The sequence below is a fragment of the Hylaeus anthracinus genome, unplaced genomic scaffold, assembly GCF_026225885.1.
Source record: "Hylaeus anthracinus isolate JK02 unplaced genomic scaffold, UHH_iyHylAnth1.0_haploid 12001, whole genome shotgun sequence".
In the NCBI taxonomy this organism is placed as follows: Eukaryota; Metazoa; Arthropoda; class Insecta; order Hymenoptera; family Colletidae; genus Hylaeus; species Hylaeus anthracinus.
In genome coordinates, this window is record NW_026534348.1 from 16,063,333 (window position 1) to 16,090,899 (window position 27,567).

The 27,567-nt window shown below is 44.6% G+C and overlaps 1 protein-coding gene across 2 annotated transcripts in view; it reads left to right on the forward strand.

Moving 5' to 3' along the window:
* LOC128890556 (latrophilin Cirl-like) overlaps nt 1–27,567 on the forward strand; it is a 446,697-nt gene that overhangs the window by 410,939 nt on the left and 8,191 nt on the right. For both annotated transcript variants that reach the window (XM_054149140.1, XM_054149141.1), the window contains 12 exons: nt 4,524–4,630; nt 8,140–8,323; nt 8,914–9,092; nt 10,152–10,793; nt 12,980–13,391; nt 13,559–13,784; nt 13,902–14,067; nt 14,183–14,397; nt 14,854–14,957; nt 16,087–16,131; nt 17,707–17,875; nt 19,329–19,550. In XM_054149140.1, the coding sequence (XP_054005115.1) occupies nt 4,524–4,630; nt 8,140–8,323; nt 8,914–9,092; nt 10,152–10,793; nt 12,980–13,391; nt 13,559–13,784; nt 13,902–14,067; nt 14,183–14,397; nt 14,854–14,957; nt 16,087–16,131; nt 17,707–17,875; nt 19,329–19,550 (2,671 nt within the window). The remainder of the gene's footprint in view (nt 1–4,523; nt 4,631–8,139; nt 8,324–8,913; nt 9,093–10,151; nt 10,794–12,979; nt 13,392–13,558; nt 13,785–13,901; nt 14,068–14,182; nt 14,398–14,853; nt 14,958–16,086; nt 16,132–17,706; nt 17,876–19,328; nt 19,551–27,567) is intronic.

A 27,567-nucleotide genomic window follows, 5' to 3' on the forward strand; every position in this document is an offset into this window, starting at 1 on the left:
TTCTTCAGCACAAATTCAACATTCGAAGGGCATACTCGATGATCAGCTATTGTAAATTACTCTGGATTCACTCTACTCGATCTATTCGCTGAAATTCATTCTCTGAAATCACGTAATTTCCTACATTTTCACCGCAACTCGCTGTACAGTGTAATTTAATTACGAATGCATCGATTACTCTGTCTGGGGGTAGCGAACATTTTTGTATATACGTTATTAATGCGCGTTTCGAACGACGATCTATCCCATCCCCATCTCGTTGTCTCGAAAATATCGAGTTTTCCGCGTTTCTCTACACTGGGCGAGAATAATAATGTTTGTAATCGATACATCGCCGGGGAGCGTATCGATACGGGGAAAGGTTAGTGAAATTGAAATTTCCATACAGTACCGAAAAACGGGCTACAAACGAGCCCTTTGTAAAGCGTGAAACAGTCGCGATAACCGATCCGCGATACCGGGCGAAACTTTCATGCATACATTACGCGTGCTTCTTTCGCGCGCGCGTGCAGGAAACTTTTTCATATTTTTCCATGATCGAGCAACGCGGATAAAAGACTGTTCATCGACGGCGAAACGGCCAGAGATGAGCTGAATTATTTTTGAATAGCAAATGAAGAGCAAAAGCAACATATGACCGGTCTTTTCGGTTTATTTTCAAAAGGTTTTCTCTTTCGGTCGGAGTAAAAATTAATGTTCTGAATATGAAGTGCGTACCTTTGAATTAAGGAGACAATAATCAACAGTTATTTTGAATAAAGCACATGTATTTAAACAAAATTAATGCATGTTGTTACACGAGGTATACATCTACCGGTCTTTGTTCCAATCCAATTATTCCGTCACGAAAAAAGAATTACAAAGACCCCTCAATTTTCGACCAAAAATTGGAGATTGCCCCCGTAATAACGCGATGGCGCAACATCCGCGAAATGGCGATTTTTCGTGTTAACTCGTACTTTATTCGTCTGAAATTACGTTTACCCTCGGCTCTGTGGCGCGCGTGCAAAGAGGACGAGCCCCGAAGGGGAGCGACGCCGACGTCGCCGCGTCGTCAGCGTCGGGGAAAGAAAATCGACAGGAACTACGCGTAATTCATGCATCGATAACTGTTATCCACGGTGCCGTAGTCGTTCAATCAAAAAGAAGTCGATTAGGTGTCTAAAAATATATAAGATATGTAGGAGAAGTTTGTTGAGATTATACTTTTATTAGGGGGACCAAAAAGTAATGTCGTTTCTGCGAATGTGAATATTTGTTTATCATTTATCAGATCATTGTGTACCAATTGAATTTTATTGATGATTTTTATCGATCTGGCATTGAGAATTTGCACCCTAGATAACAAAAGGTATATAATTGAGTAAAAATAATAACTTGTTATGAATTTACTTGTTTGAATTTAATGTAAAAGAAACGGCATTACTTTCTGGCCCCCCTGGTGGATAAAGAATCGACTCATGTTTGTTTCTTCTTTGATATTTGTTTGGTAACCCTTTCAGTATTGAGTACTTACTAATTCGTCCCAATGGACATTCTCTTAATGATCGATATAACCCTCGTCGCACTTTATCGGGTTGCTTTCGGTACTCGTCGGGTCTTCTACTAGATTTCGAGGTCGTCGAATTGGGAAGGATTGCCACCCCAAAGTAAAGGGTGGCGCGCCGGTGAAAATCGAGAATCGGGATTGCCGATAACAGGACGACTCGGTCCCGTTTCTTCCCTCGTAACATAGTAATCTACGACCTGGGCCAATTACGCGGAGTAACCGGAACTTCTCACGGGGCTGTCGATACACGCCACTCGAATCACGACGAATTGACGCCGACGACCCTCCGGCAAAGTCAACGGGAATTCCGCCCTTTCGCTGGGTCGTTCGGGCCAGCGATCGATTCGTGACGTGCGCGAATTAATCCCTCCTGGCTCGTAGGAACGTTTCTCCTCTTTCCGTTTTATTTTATTTTTTCCCTCTACCATCCTCGCGTCCTTGGCCACGATTTCGCTCGGCTATATCGCAAGGCGCGTACCTGGCCGCGCGCTCGCTGGTAAAATCGTGTACGAATAGGGACGGAACGGGAGGAATAAAAATGATTCGAAGGGAAGGTCGCAGCCAGGGGCCGCGAAATTTCCACGTGCAAAACCAACGATCGACGAGGCCGCTTAATCCTCCAAAATAGTGGCTGCCACGCGGAGCGATAACAGGCCGTGTGTGGGCTTTGCACCTGCACTTCGCTCAGGCCTTTGCCAACAATGGGCTGTGTACTTGGTTTAATGGCTCGCCCCCAATCGAGATTAAACCGCGCACACCTTGCCGATTCTAAGGCAGCCCCCGCGCGTTCGTATATTATTCAGAAAGGAAACGACGCGCCGTGGGAGAGGGGGGTTAAAGCAACCAGTTCAACCGGGAACGGGACAGGAACGCTCGAGTTATTTTGTTCTGTCGTGTCGATAGGTACTTGTACGACTCGCTCTTTTCGTGTATCGCGCCTCGGTACATTTTTCTTATGGCTTTTTATGATTTATGACTCTGGTGGTAATTGTGCTGGGTCCTGCCGGTGATCGGAGCCGAAGATTATGTTAATGAAAAGTTATTTTTTATTTGAGATATCTGGTTCAATTATTTTTGTTGCGTGTTAATTCGGTGAATAATAGTGGAAGGGAAGAACCTCACTCGTGAGATAAGCATAAAAAATCAAAGTAAAATTGCGAATTCTAACCGTAACCAAGTTATACCGTAAAATGCAAATTTTAAAGACAAGAGGAATGTTCGTGTCATAGCATAGCTTTCTTTGCGTCCCACCTACGAATAAAAAATCCTATTGCAAAGCTAATAGTGCCTTTCACACCGACTGGTAAATTTCATTTCGATCGGGGCTACGGTATTGTCACAAAAAATTCACAAAGACGTCGCCGTCAAGGTGGCATAACCTCTCGAGAGTTTTCCGCGACGAGGTGCTCTTTAACGAAGAAGGGTCTCGCCAAAGCACTGCAGACAAGAAGGGAAACTGTAACGTAGAATTCCTCTCGAAAGTTTACCATTTCTCGCAATACCGATACTTTGCCGCTCTGGCCCCGTTTAAGTGCACTCGAGATAAAGTGCGACGCTCGCAAGAATGACTGAACTTGGTTCGGCGCCACGATCCCTCCTCGTAACATCGGGCATTAGCACGGGGGTAAAAACGTTGTCCTGGTACGTTCGAGGGAACCTTTAACGTGCTTGAATTCCGAGGTACAAGTTCTCTGCATGATCCCTCTGTACATACACGCCGTGGAACTGTTAACACGGGACGATCGAAATCCGGACATACGATACACGACGCAACACGTACCGAGTTCGTCTGTATCCACCTATTGAGCTTCTAAAACTACTGCATACCTTGTCTCTACTAACTCGTTGTCCTGTTGCCGCTGACTAACACTTGTACATCGCGAAAACGACACCAGACGTCTACTGTCGCCTAACACTTTCGCCTGAGGCTATCCGAGGCTCGTCGTTGACTCGCTTACGGTGTGAGTGATCTTGTGATTCCGCTTGATTAACTGCGCGTCTATTCTGTCGCGCGACTGTTTCTTGTTTAAATTTTTCGCTCGATGAATGTATTGGGGATAAAAAGAGAATAGAAGTCAGAGACGGGCGCGAATAATCAAATTTTTTAGGGTAACTTCAATTTGTTGTTGATCGAAACAAATATAAATAATATTCTTCACGTTCTTATACAGCCTTTTACTAACCCTTAATTTTTGAGAATGCAGAACATCCAAATACTTTGAGAAACGACAGCAGGTGATGGTGAATATATTAATTTATTAATTGTGGCGTAGAATGCTTGCACTTTCAACGGATTTTCCAGCTTTTCCGAAAGCTCAGTATGGGAAAGTGGAGGTTTGAAGGTCGTTCTTGTCTCTTATCGGTACCGTTGCCGTTTGATTCTTGGTTCGTGATTCCGTTCATGGACGTCGTATTCTGTTATCATTGTCCTCTGGGGCGACATTCTCTTGGTCACGTGACGATTGCAGGTGCAATTATCGTAATTCCTGTACGGTGGACGTGCGCAGCGAGATTTTCGAGGAGGACCCGTGTCCCGGAACCGGAAAGTACATCGAGGCGCAGTACTATTGCCTAGGTTGGTGAACACATTTTGTTTTACATCGTCGTCCGGATCTACGGTCGATTCACGCGTGATCATTGCGTCCACGTTTTTTCCAAGACCTCTAGTAATTTATAATCTACAATTTATTAAGTTAATAAGGAGCAATGGGTAGAATTTCTCTCGATGAACGTGAATTTTTAATTATTTTACATTTAAAAATTCATTCTCGCGTATATCTTGGATAAAGCTTGGAGCACAGGGTCAAAACGAGCAACGAAAGGTGCGAACGTCGTCGAAAAAGTCTCTCGATTCGCGGTAACCCCTTCGCGAATTCATGACGGTAAGAGAAAGGGACAGGATCCATGGTTCGGTGCACTTGGTAAGGGTGTACGTGATTTTCGCTAACCGCGTCTCGAACCCTCCGATAAACAGGTGCAACAATCAGCAAAACTGCAGCATCGTTGCGTCCACGACGCAATTCGGCGATCCTTGTCCCAACACGCACAAGTACCTCGAGGCGCATTATCGTTGCGTGTCTGGTAAGTAAAAACTCCTCCACTTTTATAAGTGTTTTTTTATCCACGTCATTCCACGCCGATAACAGGCATTGCGTCGAATCGAGTCCACGTAAAAGTACAAAAGGTTTACAAAGTCTTAAACCACCGCTAATTTTACGTGAACTATCGATTTCATGTGGAAAGATCTATTTGCAATATGCTTTCCACTTGGTACCGTTCATTTTGCGAACCGTATTCCGTAGATGCCAGGCAACGATCCCATAGGCGTCGACTTCATGCTTCAGTTTCTTTCGCGTCAATTTCTCTTGCTTATTAAATTCTTTTCTTTTTGAAATTCATAACAGTTCTTGCATAACTCGCGATGATTCCCAGAATTTCTCTTTTCATTAATGCATTCTTTAAATAAAGAGGGAGAGTAATGGCCTCTCTTGTAGATTGTGAGTTTCCATCTTCAATATAACATTATTTATTATGATACAATGGAACACAACGACCAATCTAATCAGAGAATCAAATTACTCTTCTTTCTTATCAACGTTAGACACCATCGATGATTGCGAACCGTCCATTTTCTTTCAAGCACATTCCAACGCAATAATTCGTTTCTTTTCTCGATTCGCGTTTTTCTTCGGCGAAAAATCGATCGAGTTTCGCTTTTTTTTTTCCATCGTTGCAGCGACGGCGTGTCGCGGCAAAAAGCGCAACGCAGACCGCGGGAATCGATTAGAAGTTGGCAAAGTCGGCGCTTATGATTCACGTTGGCCTACGTAACTGCAAGCCCCGTGCCTCGATAAAGATCTGCCAGCGGCTTGCATCGGCTATGCGCTCTCGAGACAGACGGAGCATAAAGTGGAAGAAGGGAAAAAACCACAAGTAGAAAGGAGAGAGACGGAGAGAGAACGAGAAGGGTGGAAGAGTTCGCGAAGACGTGATCTTTGCAATCGAGAAATCGATCGTAGGGATCGGTAACGCGAGATACACGGGCGGCCCGCGCGCATCCAACTTTTCTGACGTGTTTCGTATCGTAATGAAACTCTTCCACCGACCCAATAAGACCAGAGAGAACCGGGGGGAGATTGCTGTAAGCATCGATCGTTACGCTCGATGATACTGCGAATCGACTGTGGCGAAACGACGCCTCGGCACGTTATTGTGAATTTGCATCGCTTCGTTCGCCTTCATAAACAGTCGTTCGGTTAATTTGCCTACGATCAATTCACGGTTTATCGCGTCCTGTTGGCTCCCCTTAATCATCGCCGGTTCTGTCAGCTTGCAATGTTACTTGTAAGTAAGACGATATTCGGTCTTGTTGTTGCTACCGGTTGGAACGCGAGATTTACGGTCGATGCGGAGAGGTTTGTTTAAATTGGCTCTTTTAACCCTGCGACTTCAAGGGTCTTGTTTTCTTATTATCTTTTTATTTATGTTCGCTGTATATCTCCTCAGCAGGGGATTCTATTTATTATCGTCCATATTAGGAAAACGAGAAGTGTAAATATGGGGTAGTATTGGCCAAAGATTACACATTATTAAAAGACAAAATTCTTAAAATTAATTGTAGATATTGGTTTGTCCTGAAGGTCTATGCCGATTTTTGGTAGGTGGTACAGGTCTGAATATCTTGGAATGGTTGAAAAGAAATAACATAAGTACATCTCTTAACCCTTAGAAGCCTGATTTTCCAAATTAAATTAAACAAAATATCAATGTATTTATTATTTGGCTGACAATACACGTATATAACATACATACAGGCAAATATTAAAAACCTACTTGTATAATTCAATGAATACATATCAAAATTCAAATGTGCTTTTGAATTTTTCTTAAAAATTGTCACAAATTTTCTGAACAATCCAATAAAATTGAGGTTCTAGAAGAGTTCAAAAGTCAACCCAGGGTTAAAATTGCAAATAGTAGAAGTGTCACGGTGACCATCGAATAGACTAAAACAGCCTAGCGCTAGGACCACCCGAAACCAGCAGACGACGCAATCACTTATCGGAGCATAAACTGTCAACTCCCCCGTCTCTCTGTTTGCCTTTCACGACTTCGGATCGATACTCATTTGGGGCTCGATAGATCGGTCTCGGGGCACCGACGTGTATCCAAAGGGGAGTCGGATCTGTTGGTAGCCCCGATACCACGTAGCCCAGCGACTCCTCTGTCTTCTTCTCTCTCTCTCTTTCTACCAGTTTCGCTACGACGCATACACGTCTCCCGTTTCTCTTGCGCAGCCGACTATCGTAACGGACATCGGCGACGTCCGGTATTTTACCTTATCGCCAACCCCTTCGGCCAATAAAGATGACCCCTATAGAGATAGTACCGCGAAATACGCGGACCATCCCGTTCAGGGATTAACTGCCGTCGCCATCTTGGGTTAAAGATCGTTTTCTCCTCTTAGGCCAGATATAGTCGCGATATCGGCCGCGAGGTAGGCTAATCTCGTCGTGCGGCCTCGCCTTCTGGCCGATGGCATTCGTTTTCGGGAATATTTCTGTCGCTGGGCCGATGGAACGTCGCGATTGTCCCCACGAGCATTGAAACATCGACGCTGAAAGACGTCTATCCGGCCACGAACGTGCTTACTCGCGATATAGGAATCCCGGAATGACCCTCGTGACGATCCCGTGGAACGCGATTCGCGGTCGTTGCTTTTCGAACACGTCGTTTGTCACCTTTTAAGGCGATGATAAAAGCGCTGCTTGCGACGAGAGGCGATATCAGGGTATCAACTTCTTTTTGTTCCTTCGACGTCGTTCGATATCTGTAATTCTCTGCTGAGAAGTCGACTTTGGAATTAAACAGATGGTCTGCTAGATCCGGGACACACAGAAATTTTCTTCTGTTTTAATTTTATTTGAGCTACAAAATATTTTAAATCCATTAGAATCCATTGACATTAAACTGACCACTTCGACGTGGTATGATCCCGTGCATAAAAAGGTCACAACGATAAGTCGAACGCAGTTTCATCCAGTCGTTACAATCTCGAACCACGGTCGACGCGTCACGAGCAGCGCGATATATCTCCAACCGGATTAATCTCTATCATCCTTAGTCCCGATTAATTTTCTCGTCGATCGATGCGATGGAAACACGGTCCAATCGTCGAGATTAAAGACGTTCTCACCGCGACGCGGCAGTTCCGTGGGAAACAAACGAACCGGCGCTAGTTTCTGGCCGTAAAAGAGAAAACGTTCCGATGGGAATTGGCGAGAGATTCATTCCCGTTTCCTACACCGCCCCCTAAGGAGGTTTAAAATATCCCCCGTCGTTTGAGCGGGTCGAGAAGCTCATCTACCCCTTCGCGAGCCCCTCGAATCACTTTCCTTCTTAATTATACCCGGCGTTCGAATCCGATAAGCTCGTAGACGAGCTCTTAGCGAACCAAGGCCGACCTGCCGAAGCCCACAGGCCCTCTTTTACGCGTCTTCGTCTTCGTCTTCGCCACCTCGGTTCCGTACCATCCACCCCACCTGTCTAGCGTTCACGACGTTAAACCGATCTCGACGAAACACTTGCAGCGGCGACGACCGCGACAACGTCCCGTCCGAGCCCGCCATGGCTCACGACTTCGCAGCCGAGCGTTTGGAGCACAGCTAAGCCGACTGTCAGGCCTCCCTCTAGGATTACGACACCCCCGGCTCAACAGCAGCCCCAGCCGCCGGCGCCGTCCACCCCGACGCTGCCAATAACCACCACGTCAAGGTCAGTATTTTTCGGTCGCCCGAAAAAATCCTGGAGACTCTATTAAAATCTTTATCTGCGGGATTTCAGGGTATCCTGTGACTTTAAATTACCTTCCATTCGCGCATTTCCATCGTATTTCTATTTAATTCCTTTCAATTCGTGTAATTGAATCCCGTTTAATTTTTGTAATGTAGTTCTGTTTAATTTTAGTGATTCAACTCTATTTGGTGCATAGCGTTTAATTATGTTAATTTTGTTGAATTTAATTCTACCTATTTTACACAATTTAATCCTAATTTAATTTGTAATTTGATTTCCTTGCTCGTGTATATTCGAGACCAATTACAAGCAGAATTTGTTGATAATAAGAGCACGCGAGTAGTAATAACATTTATTCAAACACGATGGAACGATCGAAGCGAACTTTAAGAACCGTCACGTAAGTCTGTCGGGTCCAGAAAGGACGATGCGTCCGCAAAGAAAACAGAGTTATCGTAAGGTTCCATTAAACTGCGTTATAGAGTGGTTTTTGACGGAGAAATGTTTTCGTAACATTGTCGCCTGGCCATCCATGTGGAAAATAACGAGTCACCCCTTCCATTTTGCAGTCCCACGTCGACGAGGTCCACGATTGATATGGATATCGTCGAAGTGGACCAAGACTTGATACTTCCCGCGAACGTTCCGTCTGCGAACGGTCCAGCGGTGCCTCCAGTCGTTCCTGAAACCACTCAGGCCCCGACGTCGACGACCATCCCCCCTTGGAGAACGACTCGAAGGACCACTGGTAAGTCACCGAGGCCCTCGACGAAGTGTTTGGTTTGCAGCCCTAAATATTATGTGATACTTGTCATTTATTGCTAGACAAACTATTGGACACGAGACGAGGTGATTGCACTTAACACTAAACCTACCGACATTTCATTTGTACCTATTTTTATCGTGATTAGACAAATGACTTAGTCTTAAAGACATTTTTTTCAATTAAAGGCAAAAATATTTTATGCGGTACCAAACTGAACAATGCATGAAACAATTATATATATATATAATTAATATTATACTGCATATAAGAAGCATTACACAAAAAACTGTACACAAAAGTTTGAAAGCAGTCATTTGACCGCTGGTGGTAGGTTTAGTATTAAGGACTTTTCTTAAGTAGAATGAATAAGGAATAGTTAATTTTCTGTACCAACCATACAAAACTGAAATTGCTACAATCAGCCGAATCCCGAAACAAGAGTACGTCCAGTGGATGTCCATAGTCGGTTAGAACTATCACTCGTCCATTAGGGTGGCGCTTCGGCGCTGGGGAGAGCTTGTCGGCTGTCAATTACAGTCGACGATCGTACCGAAAGGGTTAATGCTCAAAGGGTAGGCGTCGGAGCCTCCAAATTTCAGCTGACCTGCGGTTGAAGGGACCCTGAAAAGATATCGATAGCGACGTAACACTAAAATCCTTCCCAATGTTGTTCTCCGCATTACTATCAGGCCATCTTCTTGATCTCTTACCATTATCTCGAAAGAAATACAAGTTCCCTATTCACCAAACAACCACTAGATCTCAAACTTCTGAACTTTAACGTGCAGCATATTCCGTGTCGCGCGACCACAGGTCGTTCGAATTCGCGCAACTGGCCGAACTCTGTAACGATCGCCGCAAAAGATTAAGACACCCCTGGGCATCCAAAATTCCGTTTCCGCGGTCCCCGATAGGACGTGTCGCGCGTTAAGCCCGCAGCCCCCGCCTGGGACAGGACACTAGAATCACATTAAAGCCGTGCCATTAACCGTGGCCGAGTAACGGCCCAACTAACGCTCGTAACTAACTCAAATATTCTAGTGCCCAGCACGCTCTACCCGGAGTCCAGCTCGAACGGGCAATGGTACGACTACGGCAGACAAGTGTGTCCCCCGATGATAGCGAGGAACCTCTCCTGGAACATGACCAGAGCCGACGACGTGGCCGTTCAGAGCTGTCCCGGCGGTGCCAACGGTCTGGCGCGCTGGAAATGTCTAGCCAAGGGTGACTCGGCCTTCTGGCATCGCGACAGTCCGGATCTCAGCGAGTGTCGATCCGTCTGGTTGACCACCCTGGAGAATAGGGTGACGGAGGGGGACGTCATCCTTGGCATCAGTCGAGAACTATCTCAGGTGACGAACAACAGCAGGGGTCTCTACGGAGGCGATATGATGATCACGACGAAGATCATGAAGAACATGGCGGAGAAGATGGCCCAGGACATTAGGACGTACCAGGATGCCAGTCAGAGGGAGGTCAGCGTCACGGAGCTCTTGCAGGGCGTCGTCAGGACGGGCAGCAACCTCCTGGACAAGGCGCAGATGGCGTCTTGGAAGGATCTCAGCCATCAGGAGCAGATGAGGGTCGCGACGTCTCTCCTCACTGGACTCGAAGAGAACGCGTTCTTGTTGGCGGACACGCTGATGCACGAGAAGACGATCACCCACGAGGGAAGGAATATACGTAAGTGTTGCTTTAAGTATACGGGGTGAGCATCTTATGCTCTTCTTGGAATGTAATACTATTAATACACGACATAGTATGGCGCGCAATTCCTTAACCCTTGTGCTAATAACTAAAAAGATCACGATTGATAACTTAATTTTTAGAACTGTTCCTCTAGATCTTTATTTTTAAAATTTAAATTAATGTAAAAATGTCCAAAGAATGGCGATTAAAAGCGGTTTTGAGAGTTTTTACAAGAATGCGTAATAAATTATTTTGAATACATAGAAATGGCTAACCGGGTATCCGGTTATCAACACAAGAGTTAATTAACTGATATTTCTGTCTCCCACGTGTACAACCGAATACATGATCATTCCTCGTGCAAAAATGAAGCGAAAATGTAGAATAAATTTTTCGTGCACGGGGCTTCATTTGCAAAAAGAAATGAAGATTTATGGGACACTCCACTCTCGACGTGTCTGTGCATTACTCGCTGATTCTACTGAAACCTATATTCGCAAACATTGATGACGGTATAGCACTATCTGCTTTCCGTCAGTCTTACTATCCACTAATTACTTACACCAAGCCGACGCAGGTAATACGATATCACCGTCAATATTTACAGGTCTCCGCGCAATTAGAAACAGCAGTTAATAGACAGACACGTTCATCAAGTCGTGCAGTCGTAGCGGAGATTAATAACTTGCATAGAACTAAAAACCCCAGAATTAAATTATTACTTTTCGTGCTTTAACAATTAGGGTCTCTAATTATTGAAGCAGTAAATTTTTAAATGCATTAATTGTTAAAGCACGGGAAGTAATAATTTAATTCTGGGGTTTTTAATTCTACGCGAGTTATTAATCTTGACGACGACTGTACGACTTGGTGAACGTGTCTATCTATTAACTACTGTTTCTACTTGCGCGGAGGCCTGTAAACATTGACGGTGATATCGTATACCTGCGTCGGCTTGGTGTAAGTAATTAGTGGATAGTGAGACTGATGCATTTAAAAATTTGCTGCTTCAATAATTAGAGACCCTTCCTCGAATAAATAATACCGGATATAGATCGTAACCACCATTCTTAAAGAGATTCATGCAGTCAGAGTCTAGACCGGCAAAGTAAATAAGTAATACTATTCCACGTTACCTTTGCAAGAGGTATCGCCGTATATCAGCGATCGCACCTGTCATTAGCCACTCCGTGGCACGACGGTGATCTTTCATTAACTCTCAGCGGTTTATTATGCAGGGTGACCTAGCATCTCGCATCGTCCCGCGTTCTTCATTTCGTGGACTTATCCGTATCACGGTTTATCAACCGCGTCGGATCGCCTGTTAAAAAAGAAATAGTAGCCGAGTAACAAGTTAGCGCCGGATCTCCGGTAGAATGAACATGCGAGCACTGTAGGTCCGAGTTTAGCATTGGGTCGCATAAATCTAGATCCCTTATCTGGAGAATGCGACGCTGGTAATATCCGGCGCAGATAAAACAAAGATCCAAACCCATCGTAATTCTCTGGTACCTTCCCGGATAATGTTGTAACCCGAGAGCCTCGCCTCTCCCGACCCCCCCCCCCCCATCCTCTCCCCCCTTCCCACCGTTATCACAACAAAACCCACGGGGAAAATTACGAGCAATTTGATTTACTTCCCGGAAGTAAGGTTCGCGCGTCGTGATTGAGCCTGGAAGCGAGTTACACACCGCCGGTTCGAACGAAGTAGTAGCAACATTAGATCCCCGCGTGATAAATAGCATAACAGTAAAGGGTAAAAAGAAGACGAGTTTGATGAGCGACAGCCGACCGTGTAACATAATATTCCCATACCTGGTCGGCGCTCTTTCTTCCCTCGCCAACGGAAAACTCCCTTCCCATCATCGCGTGCCTCGAATTTTTCTCGTCGCCAACGTTACCTGTCGCGAACATGACTGATTGAACGGAACGCCGCGACATAGAAAATGAAAAAGCACGCGCACGCGCACACGCGGCTTTATCGTCGGTATGTTAGACAAACGAGTCGGGACTGGGCAAAATTTTATTTCGATGGCCTCCGTTTCTATGTTTATAAATGTTACGTTCTAAGGTTCTTAAATCCATTACTGTGTAACTTGAATATCCACGCAGAAATGAGGAGAAAAGGAAAATCCATTACTTTGACCAGTGTTAATCATTTTATTTCCCATTTCGAACAGTGCTGGAGGTGCGAGTGTTGGACGCTCGAAACATCGGCGACGATCTCGAAGTCTTCCCCACGGATGCTGCGCAACAAAGGTGGGCAGCCTCAAACGATCGGGTGGAACTGACCAGAGGCGCTTTGCTGGAGAACAGTCACGGCGGTATTGTCCGTCTAGTCTTCATGGCCTTTGACAGACTCGAGGAGATCTTGCAGCCGCAAGTCGAGGTATCGTCGCTGGTCATGAATGACGATCCCCAGCCGCTGCCGAAAAGGAACACGACCAGGCTTCTCAACAGCAAAGTGATATCCGCGTCTTTGGGCAAAGGGAGGCACATACAGCTCAGCGAGCCCGTCAGGGTCTATTTCAAGCATCTCTCCATTGAGAACGTCACCAATCCGACCTGCGTCTTCTGGGACTACACTCTGAGGTAACATTCTCTATGACTAATGATGGATCTTGTAATCCCAATTTAATGATTCATATCTCATCATGGAGTCGGTGCTCCCGAGTTCAAGGAACATGTTTGTCGGTCCATCTTGAAATAAATACCGTATCCCCACACGTGGTAATCGGTGTTTGAATTTAATTTTCCAGCGCGTGGTCGGAGGAGGGTTGCCAGATACGCAAAACGAACGAAACCCACACGGTCTGCGAGTGCAACCATTTGACGAACTTCGCCGTTCTCATGGACGTCCACGCCGTCAGGCTGGACATCGCTCATCAAGTCGCCCTGCAGATCATCACCTACATCGGTTGCATCATTTCCGTGGTCTGCCTCATCCTGGCCATCCTGACGTTTCAATTATTTCGCGGACTGAAGGTAAACCCGTCGCTACCCTCGACTCCGTGTGCGTCAATCATCGATCCCCCCCCCCCCCTCCAGACCCCGATTAATTCAAGGTTGTCCATCGAACGTCACGAACGATCTACGTTTCAGTCGGACCGCACCACCATCCACAAAAACCTCTGCGTGTGCTTGCTGATCGCGGAAATTTTATTCGTTTGCGGAATCGGTCAAACGAATCAGAGAATTGTCTGCGGCATCGTCGCCGGACTCTTGCACTTCTTCTTCCTCTGCGCGTTCGCCTGGATGTTCCTCGAAGGTACGTTCGCTAAGAGACAACTCGGTTCGCTGACTTAGTACGACGAGACGTCGAATAATTTCTCGCCGATCCGAGAAAACGTGTCTGATTACCCCCTTCTCCGGCGTTCTTCCAGGATTCCAATTATACGTGATGCTGATAGAGGTCTTCGAAGCGGAAAAATCAAGGCTCCGCTGGTACTATCTGGTCGCTTACGGTGCCCCGCTCCTCGTAGTTGCTATATCGTGTATAATCGATCCTCTCAGTTACGGCACCGATCGATACTGCTGGCTGCGAGCGGACAACTACTTCATCTTCAGCTTCGTTGGACCCGTGATACTCGTTATACTGGTAAGTCGTGCGCTAATATTCTAGGATAGCTTTCGTTGGAGGACGCGAGTTTCAGCACACTACTCGAAATAAATAGATCCTTTCATAAGAGGATCAGGAAGAAATATTGCGTTAATAGTCAAGACATTATTTGAATGACGAATCTGTGTACATAGTTGATCACTTTCTCTTAAATTAAATTAGTGAAATTTGTGATACACTTGGATACCGATGTGCTATATACCTTGGTGAACTCATTCTTGTAATTACATAATTGAGACTAACTACATTTCAACCGAACGTTCGATACTTCAACCTACCTCAGTCAAGTGACGGATCCTCTAATTATTCCGAGAGGTGTGCGCTCATCCTAGAACGATGACACGCAAACAGCTAAAGCGATCGGATTCTGACACGTGCGAGGCGTCATGCTCGTGGACGATGACAATATTTATCGATGTACTTTTGTTTGATCAGGCGAACCTGGTGTTCCTGTCGATGGCAATTTACATGATGTGCCGGCACGCGAACACAACGGTAGCGATGAAGAGTAAGGAGCACTCACGATTGGCCAGTGCAAGGTAAGCCCAGACACTCCGGGTTCCGACGTAATTATCGTGCGTAACGAAAAACTTGTACATGTATATATACATATATTTCTACATGAAGTAATCGATCGAGTCCCGTACGTTAAACACGTTGAAGTATACGATGTTACATATATCCTCTGATCGAGTAGAAACGAAGTGTCTGTTTCGTGCTTTCGGTTCACGTTCGCAAGCTTTACTTGCTTGAAAGAGATCTCCCATGAAAGAGAATCTTATTGTCACGCATCATTTGGCGGCCATGCTGAGTTTTTTCGTTTTCCTTTTTGTCTCTGTTCAGTACCTGTGTTGGCATGACCGCAGATTTCGTTCGTTCGACACATCACTTGTGTTGCTGTAAATCTTAGGTATTATATGGACGTATGGTATATACGCGCAGGGTGTTCTGCGAGGAATGAACCACCTTGGATTTTTTGGCTGTTTCGGATAGTAGAGGGGTGTTTCCTTGAATCTCCTTTAGATAGACAGAGAAATTATTGTTGAGCCTTTTTACTACTTGAAGCAACGAAGATATTAATTTGGTTCATTCTTGACGAATACTCTGTACATTTATGATTTAACGACACTGACTAGCTCGTGCGTGCGCGATTGGAAACGTGGTCACAGTCGAGAATTATACGTACAGTTGTTCCGTTAATTACATTGCTGTTTTCTGATTCACAAATGAAACGGAAAAAATGTAGAGAGACCGGTAATAACGTCACGGTGTTAACTCGATATAGCATATTATGAAAATTTCGGTGATGGTAGTTAAATTTTCCTGCAAACTCGAGTCGAATTATTATCGAGACTGCTTTATCGTTATACATTTTCTGTGCCATTCGTTATATTATTTCTGCCTTCGGTAATTCACAGGTTGAAACGTTTATGCTATCGTTGCACTAACGGCCAGAGATCGACACAGCGCATAGTAATACGAATCGAGCGTTGCACCAGCTAAACGATAAATGATTATTCTTTATTTTTTTATATAATCAATTAATTAATCAATGGTGCCGGAACAATCACCTAACTTTGCTGTCTTGTTTCATTTTTGTATTAAATCTTCTACCCACTTCTGTCTACACTGTTCTACATTCTTCTGCATGGCGTGGTTGGTTGGTAGTGGAAAGGAAGAGAATGCTCTTCCCAACAAATTGCAAGCGCACTTGTAAGATATTTACCATTTTTATTATTACTCACACATCACGTTCATCGTATTTAACGTTCATCTCACTAACCGTCGTGCCCACGTGCCTATATGATTTACCCATCATTCACACATTTTTCCCCTCTGTTATATTTCGTTTCCATTCGAGCTGACCATCATTTTCGATTGAACACTGCGAATGTAGAACGTAAACGTAGCTAGTCTCGCCGTGACAAACGGCCTGTACGTTGAACGATCAATCGGATCGATCGTGCGACTCGCTGGGAACGCAATTATCGGTTTGCAGCCGCGGCTGAGTAACAATTATCGCTGCTTTACGTACTCGAGGACAATGGCGCGTTATCCTGTAAACAAAGCAGATATGAGGCTTTTACTATAGGGGGAGATCGAAATAAATTTTTTACACTTAGTCGCTAAAAGGAAGTGGTGTGCACACACTGTGTAAGTCTTTGCTACATTTTCCACAATTTTAATTATTTACTCGTTAGTCTAATGAGGGAAGAACTCTTTTATGGTAACGTGAAACTGGAGAGTATACATATAGGTATATTTGTGTATGAAAAAATAAATGAAAGGGGTGAAAGGGTGGGTTAGAAAGAAGTGCAAAACTAGAGTCAGTTTTAAAGGCAGAAATATAAAAGCAAGCTCTATAAGGCTTTAAAAGAAATGGAATCCCTAAATTTGTATAATGACATAACGCGCCACTGATCAAAGGTTCCTCGTGATAACGCTTAGAAAAATTCCACGCTGGATCGATCGATGCATTCTCTCGATCCTCGAAATGCGCACGGCCGATCCGATCGCATGCCGTATTTATCCTTTAGTTTTTCGGGTGTAACGCGCCTGATTCGAGAAAAGTAGTTAGAGTACGCGAGATTAGACGTAAAACGAACAACGCCCCCGCCTCTACCTGTGTAGCTCGAGAACCTCAGTCCCGCTCCCGTTCCTCGTAGTCGCGATCGTTTCGAAAGATCGACGGAAAAAGGGAGAAACTCGTGGAACGAAGGACGGAGGAAAGAATGAAACAGAGAAGGAAGAAAAAGAGTAGTTACAAAGAAATGCGGTGTGTGTGCGATGCTTACAGGACTCGGGCCGCTTCTAGTCTCTCACGAAAAGCATTAACGATGCTAATGCGTCGGGTGGAACGTGTTCACACGACACCGTGTAGAAACGAGCAGCATTAGTACACGTTAGCGTCTGGCTCGCTCGAAATGTTGCGTGCACTTCGGCGCATAACACCGTTCTTGATAATCTTCCGTGTTCTCGCTCGCTCCATTTCGATAAGAAACGTGACAAATGTAACACTGGAATTATTAGAATTAAAGTCACACGTCATTTAGCACGTTAGTCTTAATACACACCGTCGATGCAACGAGACTAAAGAGGTCCCCCGTTTCCCCTTCGACTGTGTTCTTTATTTTTCCTTCTTTCTCGTATTCACCACGTCCGAACCCCCCTCTGTGAGTTTCACGTTCATTCCTTTAAGCATCGCCGCGACGATCACGCAGAGAAAATTGTTATTTCACCGTGTAACTGATTTGCGTATGCGTGTGTGTTTTTTTTTCCCAACCATAGGGCATGGCTGAGAGGCGCAATCGTCCTGGTATTTCTACTGGGGCTCACCTGGACGTTCGGGCTCCTCTACTTGAACCAAGAGTCCGTCGCGATGGCGTACATCTTCACCATATTGAATAGTCTGCAGGGGCTGTTTATCTTTGTGTTCCATTGCGTTCAGAACGAGAAGGTAAGGGAATACGTCGGGGTACAAACGTCAACCTTACTCTAAGCTCCAACGCGAATCGTCGAGTCATTCGTCGCTCTTTCATCTTCCTCGGTACCATCTGACGAGGGAATCGGCCGTCGAGTGTTCCACGCTCGTGTTTTAACTCTGGGTGAAATTTATTTTCATCTTTCGAGAAGGAAATTCTCTCTTGGTAACAACTGAAATCGGTTGAATCTGCGGGGGGTTGGGGGGGGGGGCGCTTAGATGCACATTTGAAAATTGCCTCGATACAGTTCATCAAAATCTGAGCGATGCACTTGGCGTGGTTCCCTCGCGAGACGATAAACGATCGAGCGACCTCGTAAATAAAGCGAGGAATTATAACGAATCGTTCGATCGGTTTCTAAATAATTTGTTGAAAGTACAAGTGTTAATGACATGTAAATCTCGCGATTCCGTGCTGAGTTGACCGTAAATCTCGAAACAACAAGACGAGAAGCAAGTGAAGGAAAACAATGTGTCGGCGAGTTGTCGAACGAGTAGCCGGAATTTTATATAAAGATTGTAAAACTGTTTCTAACGTAAGTTGTGTTACATTTATTATTCACGAGTCAAGCATCTTGTAACATAAGAACTGCGTTACCGAAGCGGATTCATTGTATAAGTAGCGAGTAATTCCTAGGGCAAGATCACTTGAGTGGGAGTCACGTTGACGCAACGTCTCTCGTATTAACGATATCTCGTAAACGAACACGATGACAAGAAAAAAAAAAAGAATAAAATACAAATGATGTTCTCGAATAAAGTGCTGTGGCAATCTCAAACATCGCCCACGTTTATTCGACGAATCTTCGGGATCCTTTAGTCTGATTTGCAGCTAGTCCCTTCCTTTTCGTTTGACTTGACAACTTTTACGCCTTGGTTGCCACTTGAAGGATGCACCGCTCTTTTCTTGATTTATCTGTAAATTCAGCACCGAAACATATCCGAGCTTGCCGACAGCTTTTGACATTTTCAAGCGAACGTTCGATGAAGTGTATATTTAGTAATGACCATCTTTGATACTCGCTGGAGGAGACAAATTTTTATCTTGCATCTGTGTTCTGGGAAATCGGGAAGCAGATAGTTATTAGACTTCATCAATCTGTAAAATGTTAATTTAATCGAAAGGGAGTAAATGACGTGTCCACTGGTGCAGGCGCCTGTTGTAGTTCTCGCTTGACCGCAGACGGCGCTAGTGTCGCGTCTCGGTATAACTTCCCGGAGCGTCGCAACACAGATGTAACGATGAAACAGTTTTCCTTTCTCTACGAGTACGTAAAGTGGTCATTCTCGTGCATCTCCACTTTATTTTCTATCATTTCGATGTGTTGTTTCGTTCATTTGTCATGATTCGCGTGCTAGCACTTGCCTTGGTTCTTTGTGCACCGTTAAAACGTTTCGTTCGGGGGGTGGGTCTGCTTCTCCATTGCAGGTGAGAAAGGAATACAGGAAGTTCGTGCGCCGTCATTCCTGGTTGCCCAAGTGTCTGAGGTGTTCGAAGACGGTGACAGGTGGATCCGGCGGTTCATCTGGCACCAGCGGCGGCGCTGGCGGAGCAAACGGCGGCAAGGACTTCACCTCTCACAACACCTCGTCGAACCCGTCAGCGCCGACTACCGACAGCTCTGGATTGTCGCCGCACACCGCCTCCAATGTGGGTACAACACCGACCACCGCACCGCCGAACAATCACAACAACCTGACCGCCGCCTGTAACAATACGAATCTTTCGATAAACGTGAACCTGAACAATTTGTCGCTGAGGTCGCCGGTCGGGGCACACCAGATGCACATGATGGCACCTAGCAACCACAATAGGCATCCCGCTCAGCAAGGTATCCGATAGCCGCTTCTACACCAAACCGAGAAAACGAATTATCTTATATGTCAGTTTACAAAGGGGTCTGTAAATGTCGCGTCGCAGAGGGGTTGGGAGGGATGGGAACCGTAGATAAACTGGAAAAGAGGGATCATGTATATTCTAGTCGGAGGAGGACAAATAAAATATAGGTCTCCCTCTCTCTCTCTCGTTCTCTCTTCTCACCAGAGTTGGGCATTAATTCGACTAATTCTTCTCAACTAATCGATTGGAAATGTAGCAGTGGGAATTGATCGGGGTTAGTCGATTACTTGGAAATCGATCGCTCGGGTCTGTTGACGATTGGATTCAAGGAAATCGGGCGTCTTGGGACTATCGTTGATGGAGTCAATGGTTATTCTTCAGTAAACCAAAGATATGTATTTGAGGATTATTTGAAATGAATCTTTAGGAATGTAGTTTGAAATAGTTCAATTTTGTGATCATATTTTTTTTTTAATCTATACCAGGAAGGATATGGATTTAATTAATATATCAACGAATCAACAGCTAAATTTCTATAGGAATATAGTGTGCGTTACGCGAAGAATGCTTTTGCATTATCTTTCATCTCGTGTAATTTTTTCGAGACCGTCTCGAGAACATGACCTACTTAAACGTCTTGCAACGATGACCACGCAGAATACTAATAATAAACTGCTCGAATCACCGAGAATAATTACCCTTTTTGAAAACGTCCGATTTTATCGACTCGACACCGAAGAATAACCATTAATTCGAGCAACGCTGGTCTCGAACGACTATCGATTAATTCAATTAACCATGTACTACGTTGCTTTAGTGATTCATTACTCAATATAAATAATGCAACAGCGGAGTATTTAATGTTTAATTTGACTGTCAATCGTTCAGCGTCCCGAACGATTAATGATTAATTTAATCGCTAATCGTTACGCACGATTTACGATTATCCGTTTGAATGTTGAATAGTAATCGTCAACCGTTGCTCCGATTAAATTTTGCCCAACGCTGCTTCAGGCTCGCTCTCCTCTCGCAAAGGCTGTATCGCTCTCTGTTCCTTTTAGATTTATTATTATTATTATTTTTTCTCTGTCTCCTTGGTCTATCGCTTGTTTCTGCCCAGTAACGCAAGTATGATTAATGGTACTAGAATTAATAACGCACACATACCCTCTCTATCGCCGCTCTGTCGCTCATTCCGAGAACGCTGGACCTGCCTCTCTCGAGTTGATAACTCCGACGAGGTTCTTGCACCTTTATCGCGGCGAATTCCATCGGTTGCGATGCAAACGGCTCGCATTTTCTTGCTCGCTGCACCGATCATCCATGCGATTAACAGGAATGGTTTCCGTCGCGGTTGAAACCGTCCTCACGCGACTCCCTCTTCACGGGCATCAGGTTCTCCTTTTTTCACCTAACGATGCACCGCTGTCAGTGCTGGTCGCTGCTCAGCTCTGTCTTTCTCTCAACTCTTCGGCACAAGTAGGATCGTTGGCTACTGAGGAAATAGTGTTGAAATTTTGTAGAATTCTGGGACTACAGGTGTAAGAGGTTTCTAATAATATTTCTGAAGCAGAAAAAAGATGTGGAAAAATGTTATTTATTTTATCGAGGCTAATGATAATTGACATTCAACCATTTGTCGTAGTTTTTTGAAAACAAATTTCTTTAAAATATTAGATGTTTGTAAGATTATTTTAAATACGTTACTGTTAACTCGTAGCTTCATTCAACCCTTCCTTCGAGGGGTACATAAAGTTCATCTAATTCTTTGTCCATACCAGCACAGATCAAACATGAATAGTAAATGTTCAACCCTTTTATTCGTTATTAACAACCATGACTCACATTTCGCCCAATGGATTTCGGATCATTTGAATCCAGTGCATCCCCTAGAGGCATTCCCTTCAGCTGCTAATGGTGGTCACCGTCGAGGAAAGGTTTCACGAGGATTCGTAAACGGTAGCTTTATCCAGGCGAGTGACTCCGCAAAATCGCGTACCGCGTTTCAAAGAATCCTGTCTAGGAACTATACGCCACTCACGGATTTTTAAACGACCCCCCGTATACCTAGTTAAGCGTACAACCACTGTCACCGTCACCCTCGAACTCTCTTCGCTCGTGTATGCTAATTCGACCGCGTCCACCCTCCGTCTTCGAGGTCCGGCGCGACCCTTCGGCACTGTCCTTATTTTCCGCACCCGTGACTTCCTTTCTCTCTGTTATATTCTTCCGTTTTCTCTTCCGTGTTATCCCCCCCGCCCCTTTTTTTTTAATATGTTACCCCAAGTCTGTTGCAGGATGTATTGCGAAGCCGGGTGTCTTCGAACCCTCCTAGTCGAGGGACTTGTTTCGAATCGTCGTGCGTAACGCTCGATAGCGGGCGCGCGTGCCAGAAACACTTTTTTAACGTCACCCCGAGAAAATCGCTTCGCCGCCTCGAAAAGCTGGCTCTGAAGGGAGATCGGCTAAAAAGGCATTTAACGAACCGTTCGACTCTTTCGACCCTATAGGAGAATTCAGAGAGTGGTAGAGAGAAAGAGAGGCAGAGTGGTGTGTTTGGGGTTAAACGGGGGAAGGGGACAGGTGTTTAGGGATTTGGACGAGCAGGAATAGAAAAAAAGAGCGAGAGAGAGCGCGAGAGAGAGAGAGAGAGAGAGGGAGAGAGAGAGAGAGAGAGAGAGAGAGAGAGAGAGACGAGAAATTATTGAACGTGCTCGTACCGCAGATTCGTATGATAAAACAACGATACACGGTTGTAGATGGAACGATAACTGCGCACCCGGTGGCGCGGGATCGTGTGACGTTGTGTTTTCCGCTAAAAATTTATTGCCAATTGTCAGGCGAATTTATCGGATTTCGGAGATTACCGAACGCGAGCCGCGCTCAACGACTGGAAATGATGAATGACGTCGAATGACAATTATATAATTGCACAGCATCGGTTCGTACCTTCTTTTTTTTTGTTCCCAAATTCACCGGGCACACTCTAGTAACTGCTGGAATTTTTGGACTGGCATTTGTCGCAAAAACGAATGTTCTTCCAATGTAATATGATTATCAACGGAGAGATTTAACGCGGGTATAAATGTTCAATTTGTGCGAGCATATCATAAGTTGTCAAGGAAAATCAGCAACCTCTTTTTGAGGAGTCAATTCTTCGTGTCAATACAAATCGAAGAGTCCTTTTTTATTTTTCAATCCGAGGGTTCGTCGTCGAAATATAAACAGTTGAAGTTTGCGCACGAACTGCGATCAGCTAATTGGAACAAAAATGGCGTCAACCGTGTGTCACACTAGCTTCATCTGCTTGTATCTCGATAACAAAGTTTTCATATTGGAAAATGGTAAGGACTTTTCGATTCCATTTTGCAAGAGGAATCGATCCTTATGGGGAACCTTACATTTTCATTAAAATCCTGCGTAAGGTGTCCTGCGAAGAAAGAACTTAACGTATCTCGAGATACCAAAGTACGCGTAAAAATATTCTATTTGTACGAGCACGATCTATCTTACATAGGGTGGTAAATGTGTACTCCTCTATTTCGTCTTGGGAGATCGTTCGTTCCTCCGCGAAAATCGTCGCAGACTAGCGACGAAAAGGGAACGAAAGAAGCAAATTCATCGCGTAAAATACCAAGCACGTTTCCTCGCTCGATTCTGTGCACCTGTAAAACACGCGAACGTACTATTTGCAAGACCTCCTACTAACAAATGGTGATTTTCGTGCTTCTTATCTGGCTCTGGGTTTGGTGTAACGCGGTTGCTGGCTACTTTGTACCCTCTTCCCTTCCGTCGTCCCCCTCTGACCGGTGTACTTACTTTTCATTGCGACGTCCCTAAGCGGGCCGCGCGCGCACGCTGTTTGCCATTTATTTCAGATGTTCCGGATCGTTAATGAAACGCTTCTCTACGCCCTGGCACACGCGCGTGAGACGTAACGAATCTGTAACATCGATGATTTACGAATCGGCCTCGCAGCTGCGCCTCCGACGACCTCTGCTCGCAACACTTTCCAGCCTTTCGCACGTTTTTCCTATGCACTTGCTGCCCGACTTCTTCAAAATTATCGTCAGGCACCATTCACCGTGACATTTAATCATAAATTTAAGAAAAGGTCGCAGAAAATGCTGGTTTGAATAAAAATGTTTGAATAATTCGTAATGTGCTTCCAGAGAATGTATCTACAATGTCTTCGACATACAGTTTGATATTCATGGGTATTTTTTACACAGATTTGTATATAGTTAGGAGTTAATTTTTATAACAAAATATATAAAGTATGCTCATGAAGATCAGAATATGATGGTCCAAGACATTCATACATGTTTCTTACGAGTGCCTATGAATTGATGTGGTAATAAAATTTCTCTGCTTGTGATAAGCATAAGATTATATACATCTCTTATGCTCGAATCTATAGTCTGGCATAGTTTGCAATACGAGTGCAGGCAATTGAATCAAATTAGTTTGCTAAAGAATGAAAAATTATCGTATGGATTTTGAATCGGAGAAATTATTATCTTGAATTATTAGTTCACATTTTGCAACAGAATTTTCACGTTACACTGTTTACTCGACTCTTGTGGAATCCGTCCAATCGCGCCGCGCAATAAGTTTGAACGAAACGTCAGCAGTCTCTATTGCAAGGCCTGTGAAAAAGAAACAAGTCCCTGCATTCCATCTTGCAACATCTGCTCTAGCGAGTTTTAGTCACGGCTTCCTCGCAAACCTGTTCGTCGCTTATCGACTCCTTTTTACTCGAGGCACCGATGCGTGAGCCGACCGGTAACGCAATTACCCTGCGAATAAATTTAAACAAATTTCCGTGGACAATGAGGGAAGCGTATACGTTCAGAAAGATTCGTAATGTATGAGCGAATGTGGTCTCGCCTTAACGCGTGGGCAGAATGCGAACGGATCTAAACTGCGAAACGAGATACGATGCGGAGATCTTTCACGCATCGTTAACCCATTGACAACGATCGTCGTTATTCCTTAATTATTTTTGCTTCGTTGTCGAGAATTGGTAGGGTTGGAGGTGTATAAGTATTTATCCTGGTACCTTTTTGATTCGTTGAAAGTAAATGATTTATTAGTAGCGACATTCTTGCTTGCGTGGAAAAGAATAAACTTGATTTTTCTGTGGTCGAGTCAAGGAATTACAAGGCATTAAGATTCGTTGCACATACAATTCATTTTTTAACGAGAATTAAATGTGAAAGCAGATCAAATAAAACTGTCAATGGGTTAAAATCGCCATGAAGAATTCCTAGGAAATTCACTTGCCATTTTCTTCGAATTCTGCCCACAGCCAAGCTATTTTTAAGCCTCCTGCACTACGAGCAATCGTTCGATCGAAGACGGTCCTAATTTAGTCAGAGACTTTTCTAATTCTGTTGTTCTTCGATGGAACGATTCAGCTCGGTTCACCGCCTGAAAAAGAAAAAAAAAACAAACAAAAACGTCAGTGTTCTCCAGACCACTCACCTGTAAACGATCGGTCACTTCACGGAGAGGACATGGAAAAAATATAGAGGCGAGAAAAATCCGCGCGAACCAATCCGTCACGTCTCTCTCACACCTCCTCCGCAGCACACACACACTGTTGGCGCGCACGCTGGACGGTCACTTTCGCTCTCCACCACGCGACTTCTTTTTTCCTATTTTTTTTCTCTCACCCATGGCCCCGTGCGTTTCGCTAATTAACACCAGGTGCGTATCCGAGAGGCGCGAGTTAGGCCAACACGGATCGCCGAAGCCTCTAACGATCTGGCTCGTTCTCCGCACGGTGGACTTGCTTTTCAATCGTTCTCTATGACGAACACGCGTTGAGGTCTCCAATGGATGCTGTTAGAGTGTCATTGAAAAATATTGAGCATTGACTTGAATTTATCGATATCTCACTTTTGGAATTTCTGTGAATTTTTTTTAAGGGAAGATCATTTAATTTGAGTGCGCAATTTTTTATTGTGATCGAAATGTTACTGTGCTAGTTGAAGTACTAATTTTTAATCGAATATAGACCTGCTTCCGAAAAGAGCTTTTTCACGATGTATTAATAGGTATGCCCTGTTTCAATCGATGTCTGACCGTTTCGGACGTTTCTACTTGGAGATACTCTTACTTACGGATCGATCGGAGACTCCAACGACGATCGATATTATGCTGTTTCCTGTGCGTAACAGACGACCCAGTCACTGATACCGGTTGTGTGTCAGGAGCCGGTTACCTCGTTAAAAGACAGCAAGAAAATAAGGAAGACTCGTTCTCTAGCGCCGCGATCCCTGTCGCGTCTCACCTTGCTCCACCGTCTCATTACTCCGCGGGGATAGAGAAAAAAACTGATAATCGTAAAGCTCGGGGAAACCTTTCTCAATAAGATCGAGGATCGGCGGCACAGGAGGATGTCTCGGAACGTCTTATTTTACAATCTCGCCTTATCATCTGCAACGGGAGTTTACCTGGAGCGAGCACTTGACGCGGCCGCCGCTCTGTGATCCCCGTGAATTTTCATCGTTACGTTAATCTCGATGCATAGATTGGAGAACGAAATATCACTCCCAGAAGATACTCTGGATCAATCGTAGATGTCATTCTAATTGTTTGAGGATGGCCTGTTGATGTCCTAGGGCAAGAATTGTAAAAAAAAACAGAGATTTTAATTAGAAGATAATTTTTTAAAAAGCATGTAATAGATTAAAATTCAATATTTTGTTACCTTCTTTGTGGAAGTCTCTATTTGAAATACTATTGTGTATACTCCCCTTGTAAGCAATCTAAATACTCTCATTGGACACATATATACATATCGAATTGAACAACCTCCTTCTTTTCGAAGTCAGTTAAAAAACACATCACATAAATACCTATTTATTCATACTGAAGGAATAACGCGTACATATCTGAGGTTCGCGAAAGAGTACCAAAAAAAGAAACATTATCTACAAGATTTCGATGAGGTACCAGCAAGCAACCTCCCTCAAACAATTAGAACCAACGTTCCCCAAGCGAAGATGGAAAAATCGCGACTATACGTCGAGCGGAAGTTCTCGCGTGACTTGTCCGCGAAAATGGCCGCGATCACGTATCCTTCGTCCAGGGACAAACACTCCGATACGATGGTGGCCGAGGTGTGCGTGCTGACGTCGCGTATCTCAGCCCGTTACGTCGTAGATTTGCCCGTATACGAGTTAAATCCGCTACGCTTCCGGCGAGCATCGCAGCTCCGCGAGATACCGTCGGATTTGCCAGCTCCGTATCTCCCGTGTCACTACCAAAGCGTCGCGGGAGGCAGAGGAGGCCCTGTTTAAACTGTGTCACGCGAAATCCCGCTAATCCCGTCCTCGTTGACGCGCCATTTTCGTTAGGACCTTTGGTAGATGAAGAAAATTCGACCGCGACCAAGCATTCCAATGGAGGGATTTTCGAACTACTCTCGAGGGAGTCTGACCAACGGTGGAGCAAGGTTGTCCAAAGGTTTCGCGAGACTCGAGTAACCCTTTGTTTACTGGTTAGCTGCGACAGATGCTACGTTGCGGTTAACGTAATCGAGTAGTGGCTTCGGCAAGTGCGGTTCGAATAGATTATATTAACGAGTGAAGAAACTTGTCCGATACCGGAAGTTCCACCGGTGATGGGAATGATACCGAGTCAGTTATAAAGATACCAGTCTGTGTAAACTATCATCTGATACCCAGTTGATACTTCCCGATGCAGTATACTTTACAGCGAAGGATTAACCGACACACCTCACCCTTGATAACTCTAACGTTAGGACACTAAAGCCACATTCCCACAGGTGTAATAAAAATGTTTCGTCAGAGTATAA